General features: G+C 46.8%; 1 protein-coding gene across 1 annotated transcript; it reads left to right on the plus strand.

Moving 5' to 3' along the window:
* Positions 1 to 364: 364 nt before the first annotated feature.
* Positions 365 to 1,981, plus strand: CHORD (CHORD-like protein). The gene is made up of 2 exons (XM_065231329.1): positions 365 to 719; positions 785 to 1,981. Exons 1-2 carry the CDS (start codon positions 650 to 652, stop codon positions 1,798 to 1,800), a joined length of 1,086 nt encoding a protein of 361 aa, XP_065087401.1. The 5' UTR covers positions 365 to 649; the 3' UTR covers positions 1,801 to 1,981.
* The last annotated feature ends 7,278 nt before the right edge of the window (positions 1,982 to 9,259 follow it).

Below are 9,259 nucleotides of genomic sequence, written 5' to 3' on the forward strand. Positions count from 1 at the left end.
CTGGTAAAGGTAACATTCCTCTATCTGCATTAATCTTTATGATTGAGCTTTTATTCACGAGAAATCGAAGGCTAAAGCCATTGTTTACAAATGCAATTACGCCCCTTTGAAATGTTGACACTGAATTTATTAATTCAGTCTCCTTAATTCACACGTCTCTTCCAACATAGTTTATCCATTTTAGATCTGGGTGGATTCTACTCCAAATTGAGTAGTTTTGAGTTAGCGTGAATAGAAAGGACTGACTCAACTGTCATTTCGAGTGTGCATGTAGTTGTGCAAATTTCCCTCCAACCACGGTGTACCACCCCCCACCCACCCGCACAAACCGATAATCGTGTCGGAAAAGTCGAGATAGCAAACGGAGCGCGCCGCCAGGGAGACGACTGGGAAGTGCGACTAAACCAAGAAAAAAGCCACCGTGTGTGTTCTGCTCGAATTACTGACTGTTGGGAAGCATCTAGAAAAATCCCGAATCGATTCAGCGAAAGAAGTTGTTTACCTCATACTGTTACCACTGCAATATTTAATCTGAATCATCAAAAAAAAGGAAAACATTCATCTCGACACGCAACTTTCATTGGGAAGTCCTTAAAAGGAAGTAATTTTGTCGATCTGGTAATCTCCTGTAGAGGACGGTTGAATAAGAATGGCATTATTGCTGACCTGTTACAACCGAGGATGTGGTCAGAAATTTGACTCAAATAACAACACCGAAGGTGAGTGGGACCAAGATTTTTGCATGTTTAACCCAAATAACGACCAATTCCTATCTCTGACCCAGAATCCTGTATCTACCACCCGGGTGTTCCCTTCTTCCACGATGCCTTCAAAGGTTGGAGCTGCTGCAACAAGAAGAGTGTTGATTTCACCGAATTCCTCAACATCAAGGGATGCACCCAGGCGAAGCACTCCAACGTGAAGCCACCGGAACCGGAGAAGCCCGCCAGCCAGGATGTGGTCATTGATGAACCGCCACCGCAAAATATCCCAGCACCGATCCGGTCGACCATGAAGCGACCGTCCTGGGAGAGTCCGCTGACCACAGTAGAACCGATCGTGGCCGCGGCTTTCAAGAAGCAAATCGACGAACTGCCCATCGATCAGGCCGCGGTCAAAAAAGTAACCACCGACCCGGCGGAAGTGCAACCCGGAACGCTGTGCAAACACGGCGGATGTAACTATTCGTACGAGGGAAACAAGAATGACGAAAAACCTTGCGTTTATCATCCGGGAGTGCCGATCTTCCACGAGGGATTGAAGTTTTGGTCTTGCTGCCAGAAACGAACGTCCGATTTTACAGCATTTATGAATCAGGCCGGTTGCGAAACGGGCGGCCACAAATGGACCAGCGACGAGGACGAATCCAAGGCAATCAAGTGTCGTTTGGATTGGCACCAGACGGCGACGCAGGTCGTGGTGACGGTCTACGCCAAGATGTATCACTACCGGAAGAGCACTGTCCGGTTGAACCCGGTTCGGTTGGCCATGTGCTTGGTGTTTCCGCAGCAGAACAATCAGGAGTACAATATCGATCTGGAACTGCGTGGCTTGGTGGACGTGGGCAACTCGAAAGTGCAGATGTTCGGCACCAAGGTGGAAGTTACGCTGATCAAGGCTGAACCGGGCAGTTGGCCCAAGTTGGATTTCCCCCGGGAGAAGAAGCCCAGTGCCGCGCAGATCCGGCAGCAGCTGTTGGAGCAGCAGAAGGCGGCAGCCCAGCAGTCGGACGATGATTCCGATGTGGATCTGGACGATATCGGACCGGCGTTCCGTTCTGCTAACATCCAGGAGGTTTAGCAGTCGGGCGGGGGTGTTCTCTACTTGGTAGCGATTGGTTATATACAAATAGGTAGGTGGTGTTCGATGAGGTCTGAACGATGGACCAAATCGAATGAAAAAATAAACGAGAAAATGTGAAGGGAATTTCCGTTGATGCTCCGCCGGTGGATACCACGTCCTTGTTGCTCGATTCGGTTATCGGAAAATTGCTCATAAATATTATACTAGTAAAATATCAAAAATATATACTTTCAAGAACATCGAATACACTTCCGCACTCAATAATATTAAAATATAGCCACAATGGAAGGTCAAGTAACTGACTCAGACGAATTGAAGCTCGAATTCCGATTCCCGGGAATGGCCTTTTAATCTATTAAGTCTAAAAAACTTGTTCAGCTAAATTACTGAAGAGGTACTATGAGTTCGGTTTAGACCATTAACACCCCTATTCTCTATCCTATTCAAAACGGATTTCCCGTACAAAATTTTAAACGAAAAAACTGCTTATGAATTTCTAACAAATAATGACGTGCCCTTTCTGCCCATAATCTTAGAAATGGTTATTATGCCAAATCGCCGAAAACAGCACCACGTGGTAGGAATGAGAGTGAATAGAATCACATAGCAGGCATTGGTTGTCAGGATCAGGGGCCTGGCTGGCGGCCATGTTTTTGATGCTTTCATCTGCTATTGTCTTTCTGTATACAACACGATTTTGTGTCCCTTTCCTTCATGTATACGTTAGGCGGGCCGTATTTAAATAAGGCCCGTGATCTTGCCTACTGTCAGACGCATAGGATTGATATGGGATTGCCAGTCTCCTGGTCAGGATAAGTTCATTTGTTGACATCATGGCTTCATCGGAGCAAGCACGTCGCGATTCGATCCTGCTCCTGGCAGTTTTCGAGCAAATTCCTGGGCAGGAATTTTACACCTCAGTTGACTGGAAGCGTGCCCAGGAAGAATGTAAAATCAGAAAGAAGTCAAAATTCCCCAAAAAGTTCCTTGTCTGGCAAGCAATCTGCAGTTGTGGGCTGAAAAGCGAAACTTTCGTTACTCCTGGGACCATGAACCAGCAAATTTACCAGGAGGAGTGCCTACGGAAGAGACTACTGCAGCATGAGGTGGATTGCCTGTTCTGGCCAGACTCGGCAAGCTGTCAATACTCAAATTCCACCAAACAGTGGTAGAGCGAAAATTACGTTACAGTGGTTCCCAAGGAGATGAATCCGGCCAATACTCCGGAACTAAGACTAATTGAGGAATGTAATGGTCAATTTTGAAGCACATACTGAAGAAAAAGGGTGGAACTGTAATTGACCTGAAGAATTTCAAGCGCTATCCGCTTGACAGCCTGCTCAATTCAGAAGCAAAGTTCGAGTGGAACAAGAAGTGTCAGCAAGCATTCGACAGGTTCAAACGAATTCTCTCTTCGGATCTGCTACTAACTCACTGCAATCCATTGGTCTTGGCGCAACGATTAGCCATCGATTTCCAGATGGATCTTTGAAAGTGGTCCAACACGCTTCAAGAGCACTCACCAAGGTGGAAAATAATTACTGTCAGCCGGATAGCGAAGGTCTGTCCATAATATTTGCTGTTCGGTCGGCACTTTCCGTCTACAAGCGGACCACACTCCACTGCTTCGAATCTTCGGATCAGCCGGCGCCGGTGGTGTAGTGGTAAGCGTGACTGCTTTCTAACACCCCAATGGGTCTTTGTTCAATCCCAGCCGAGGTGGGTGGGATTTTTCTGAGGCATAAAAATCTCTGGTCACGTCTGGGAAGTAAAGCCGTTGGTCCAGGCCCATGTGTGTTGTGAATGTGTGCGATATCCTACGCAGGTGTGGAAGCTGCCTTCCTGCATATTCGATTGTGGTCAATGGATGGCAATCGATGTCCGTCGGTGATTGGCACTAGATTGCGGAACAGAGACCGACGTTAAATAAAGGAAAGAAGAAGAAGAAGAAGAATCTTCGGATCTAAGAAAGGCATTCCCGTTTATACTGCCAAAAGGCTGCAACGGTTTGTATTTACTCTACTGCTGTAGTATGACTTCGAGATTGAGTACGTTCGATATTGTCGATGCCCTGACACGTCTCATCGATCAGCACGCAAATTTGCTTAAGCCAGAGGAAGATTATGTCATCGCCAGTATCCGTCTCGAGGAAGATATCAGATCGGTAGCCTCATGTTTAGTTAACGCTATTCATCTCAGTTTAAGAGCCATTGCTCAGGGTACGCAGTCCGATCCACTCCTTCGCAAGGTCTTTCGGTATGTCAAAGATGCTTGGCCGCAAACGCAACTCATCGAGCCGGAACTCAAGCGATTCCAAGTCAGGCAGGAGTCACTCAGTCTAGTGAATGACTGTATCCTGTTCGGAGAACGACTCGTGATTCCTTCGCAGTATTGAAAGCAGTGCTTGAACCGAGGCTTGAACCAACTACATCTTGGACATCCCAGACTTGTCAGGTCAGCATTGTGCGTCAGTTGCACGATCTTCTCACTCAGATCCTGTCCCATGACCCAAAGCATCTGGTACGTGGCAACGTGTTCATGTCGAAGGGGCAATACTCCAAGTGGCCTGAAGTGGTACGTATCACTTCCCATGCTACCATCAGCATTATGCGTGGACTATTCGCTCATCTTGGGATGCCCGCAATCTTGGAACACAGTTCATTTTTCTGCATGGCGACTGGGATAGAACACATTACACCAGCCCCGTTCCATCCTCAGTCGAACGGGCAGGCCAGACGTTTTATGGACACGTTCAAACGCACCGTCAAGAAGATTCGAAAGGGGAGTGGAGCAATCGAAGAAGCTTTGGACACACCAAATCGCTCCTTACCGGAATGCAAATCGCCACCTGAGGTCATGTTTGGTCGCCAAATCGGACGTGCCTCGAGTTGCTTCATCCACCAACAGTTCGTAAGCCAGAAGCAACAGTAAAACCAGACAAACAGCCAAGGACCTATAGCAAGAAGGATCCAGTTTACGCCAAGGTCTACGCGCGAAACAGTTGGAAATGGGCACCAAGCATCGCCTGGGAGACGTCATGTACAATGTGTGTATCGAAGACCATCGAATGCTGCGCTCACACATGATTCAGTTACGAAGCCGAACCGTAACAAATTCAGCACCAAGCCAGTCTACAGTTATGAACATAAATTACCCTTGGCTGTTCTACTTGAAGCCTGGAGCTTGCCTAAACCCGGTCCGAATAGGCAAGCTCCGCTTCCAGCTCCAGTAACACCATCGTCTTAGCAATCTTCTTCATCAGTCAGAACATAGCAGGCTTCTACGCCACAACGAGCATCGTCTACTCCGCGGCATGACCAGCCGCGAGATTCTGTGATGAGTCTGTTGTCGTCTGTCCAGTAACGTCAACGTCATCATCAGCTTCAACCGAATTTGAATCAGCAGTTGGTCAGACGCTATCAGGTTATAGGCCCAGACTAGCTCGTAGCAACAGTTGTCAACCGACCACGTTGGAAGTGAAAATGTCAAGAATGCCCGTGAGAAGAACGGGAGTCGATTTATTACCGGCTAGAGGAGACTTCGTTTCTGAAGAAAATGGACCATCAGCAAACGTTTCTGCTCAAGTCACCGGTTCTGTTGATCCGAAGGAAGGCGGTTCTGGAGTGAACCAGCAAGCAGAAGTGTGCGAGCAGCGTGTCCCACCAATCCTGGGAGAAGCTGAGAGGCGGTGAGGACTATGCGGCGTTGGCGTTCAGTATGCGGAGGGTGATGATCAAGGAGGGAATCTAGCGAGCCGTTAATTCTCCTGAAGGTATTCAGATCAGTGAGGACCTGTCGGACCGTGACTTAGCGACGACTTGCGTTAGCATCGAAAGGTGCACTGATGCAGAACGCGAGAACTGCCATGGAAGCTTAGACAAGTCTCCGGACGGCCTTCCAGGACAGCGGGAACTGGAAGATTGAGCCACAAGCTGCAGGGGAATGGATTTCCGATTGACGACGAGTGGATGTCGTTGATCCTCATAATAGGTTTGCCAAAGTGATACAAACCCATGGTCATGGGAATGGGCGCATCATGAGTCAAGTGAGCGTAGATTGGGTCAAGTCAAAAATACTCCAGGATGTGACGATCGAGAATTGGATCAACACTGGCGGATCAAGCGGGGCATTGGCAATGTGTCTGAAGCAGACGACCAAGAAGAAGGACAAGTCCAGTATGAGGTGTTTTAAGAGCGAGAAGTTTGGTCATTACGCGTCGGAATGTCCACAGAAGACGAAGAATTTCAAGTTCCGAGAAGGGTTCTCGGAACGTTAAAAAGAAGGCACTACTGGCGTGAAAGAAGCAGAAAGGATCAGCAGAAGATTGGATGCTGGAGCTGGAGATCATATGTGTAGGGACGAGAGTGCTCTTGGTGGCGCAAAGAAAGTGTCACAGCACATCTATGTGGCAGACGCATCCAAGATAGCGGTCGAGCTAATCGCTGTTGTGGACGGTGAGTGCTGTAGCCTAGATGTGTCCTAGACTAGAAGGTTATTACGTGAATTTCACGCGAGAGTCGTTTGTAATCAAACAAGAGTCAACGAGAGAAGTCATTGCCATGGGTCGTAAGATGGACGGTCTTTTTCGACTGAACCAGGTTGGTCAGCCGAGTGCGTGTGTGGCACCGTCCAGGCGTTAATCTGGACCTATGGCATCGGCGATTATGCAATTTAAATGTAGACAGTGTGAAGCAGTTACCTGGCATGGTGACGGGAATGGATATCTCGAATGGAACGATGTCACCCTGTGTCGAAGAAAAACATCAAAAGTCACCATTCGCACGAGAGCGAGAGATGTTCTTGAGCTGGTGCATTCGGATCTGTGTGGACCGATGGAGAAATCTTCAATTGGTGGAAGCAAGTATTTCGTTACCTTCATCGACGATGCGAGTAGAATGCCCTTTGTCTACTTCCTGAAGTCCAACACGCATGCGTTTAGTGCGTTCAAGACCTATTCCGAAACCCAGACTGGAAAGAAGTTGAAGCACCGACGAACCGACATGCCACTGATGCATTTCGTTTGTCCGCAATTCAATTTTTCAAATGAGCGACTCGATCTGTCAATCGGGCGACCAGATCTGTCGAACAATATGACACGCAAACCAAGTCAATATTGCTGATTGCATCTGAAACTGGACTGTCCCAAAAATGCAAAAAGTGTGATAAAAGTGCACCTTTCCGTCGAATCGTTTTGATGTCTCCGCAGCACTTATTGCTTGCATCATAAGGAATAAGTGCACCGAAGACACCAAGACGATTAGACGTAAATTTGCAGTTTTATCACACTTTTTAATAAGTGAAAACGCGCTTATTAGTCCAATTTGGTGTGAAACGCGCAATATAAATTTTACGTGTGTTCGTCTCCTTGCTCACGTTATCACCGACAAACCGACATGAATGACCATAGTAAAAACAATAAAATCTCTTTCAAAAGCACACTACTGACATCTGGCTCCGTGTTCTCGGGAAATATTTGGCTAATCCATGAACCCCCATGCAAAAATTATGAATTGGTTCGTGTCCGATCTATTCTGGACAAATTATTTTTATCTAGATCAAAAAATCCTATGGATTTGACAGTTTGGATCACTGCACTTTTAAATCAGCCGTTTATGATATTCGGGCATAAGTCAGAATTAAGTGTCATGTCGGTTTGTCGGTGAGGTTATGACGCGATAGGATGACTAGATGGCGATAGCGTTTAATGTATTTTTAAATATGGCGTCTTGGGCAAGAATTATAATGTAGCCTTTATGAGCTGTCACCACCGACGAACCGACATGCTACAGGAGCATTTCGTTTGTCCACAATTCGAATTGTCAAACGAGCGGTTCGAACTTTCCAACGGGCGATCAGATCTTTCAAACGAGGTGAGACGCGAACCAAGGCAATATAAATTATACGTGGGTTCGTGTCCTTGTTCATGGTATGACGCGATCGGATGAGTAGATGTCGGTAGTGTTTAACGTATTTTAAATACCTGCGAACTGATAACGGCAAAGAGTATAATGGAAATCATTTTGAGGAGTTTCTCAAGGCGTACGGCATTCGTCACGAGACAACAATGCCTTACAATGAATCGAACGATCCAGAGAGAGCCAGATGTCCGATGTTCGACGGCAAGCTGGACAAATGTTTTTGGGCAGAAGCAGCATCGACAGCGGTCTACCTAATCAATCGTTCACCAACGAAGGGTATTGTAATACACCCCTTTCGAAAAGTTTACGGGAAGGAAAAGAAGATTTATCGAACTTACGTGTCTCCGGAGCGAGAGTTGTGGCATATATACCAAAGGTAAAGACAAGGGGTAGGCCACTCAGCACAGTGTGCCAAAAACACATAGGGGAACATCTGGGCACACTCATTGGCACTGTTTAACACCCATGGTACATAATTTTTATGATCTCTAAGTAATAGGCATCACTACTGTACTATTTCTGTGCCTGCGGATGTGTCAAAATTTGATTGTTGGCACAAATAATTTTTGGTATCCGGAACAGATAATTCCGCCCGAGCTTTCAACTCACTCTTACTTCCGTGTTCCGCAACAAGAACAAGGGAAGATACCGACATCACCACGACGACCGGGTGGTTCGTTTCCCAAAACACGCTTTCGTCGCTGTTGTTGCTGCTGCTGCCGCCTCTGATGGTTACTTTTGCTCGGTGAATTGTATGGACTGGTGGCGACACCAACGCAACTGCTGCTACTGGACGGATCGTGCTGAAGTGTCCCTTCTGGTCGTTCCATACTGCAGTCGTCAGCAGCAGCACCACCACCGCCATTCCTCATCCTTATCACCACCAGCAGTATTTCACTATCTTCTGTATCACAATTGCCTTCTAAAATCTGTTCCAGTTAGTATTTTGCAACTTCTTTTTAATTACTGACTAATCTAGACCAATCTCATTATCGTGCGACAGAGGACAAATATCACCATCCAGCATCTCGTCGTGAGGTTTCAGACTCGCTGTTTGCTGGTGGGTCATACGGCACCAGTTTTGTGCTTGACTCGAGGATCCAGCATACAGGATAATAACTTTTTGGTAAGCTCGGAACGGAAAACGGGGAAATGCAAGCATCCAGGCTTATCATATGGCAAACTGCGACAATATTCGATTATTCTGCAATGGATACTACGCGGAAATCATGATGATGGATCCGTTCAGTCTGGAAGTGCTATTTTACCTAAGCTCGATTGGATTTCTGCCTTGAGACCGTCTTAGCGTAAGGATGATGTTCCATTTTCATTTTATGATGTACAGGGGCCACCGATGTGAATATTCACACCATCCATAATACACCAGGGAAGGAGTGAGCAACATAGCATCTTTACCCATGGGGGTTAAAAAAGTTCTGTGAGGTACACTTATGGTGAACCAGCTGCTCAGGGATTGTAGAAAGGAAAAGGGTTAGGTAGGTGCAAAATTCAGAATTAGATGCCGTCGCGATTGAATG

Source organism: Ochlerotatus camptorhynchus, unplaced genomic scaffold (assembly GCF_037179485.1).
Source record: "Ochlerotatus camptorhynchus isolate MF236.1 unplaced genomic scaffold, CSIRO-AGI_Acam_v1.1 ptg000350l, whole genome shotgun sequence".
Lineage (NCBI taxonomy): Eukaryota > Metazoa > Arthropoda > Insecta > Diptera > Culicidae > Ochlerotatus > Ochlerotatus camptorhynchus.

What these genes read in the sequence shown, in the direction of transcription:
- CHORD (XM_065231329.1), top strand. Translation starts at nt 650, where the DNA reads ATGGCATTATTGCTGACCTGTTACAACCGAGGATGTGGTCAGAAATTT. An exon ending in CTCAAATAACAACACCGAAG is followed by an intron (nt 720 to 784) that starts GTGAGTGGGACC and finishes TCTCTGACCCAG; the next exon opens with AATCCTGTATCTACCACCCG.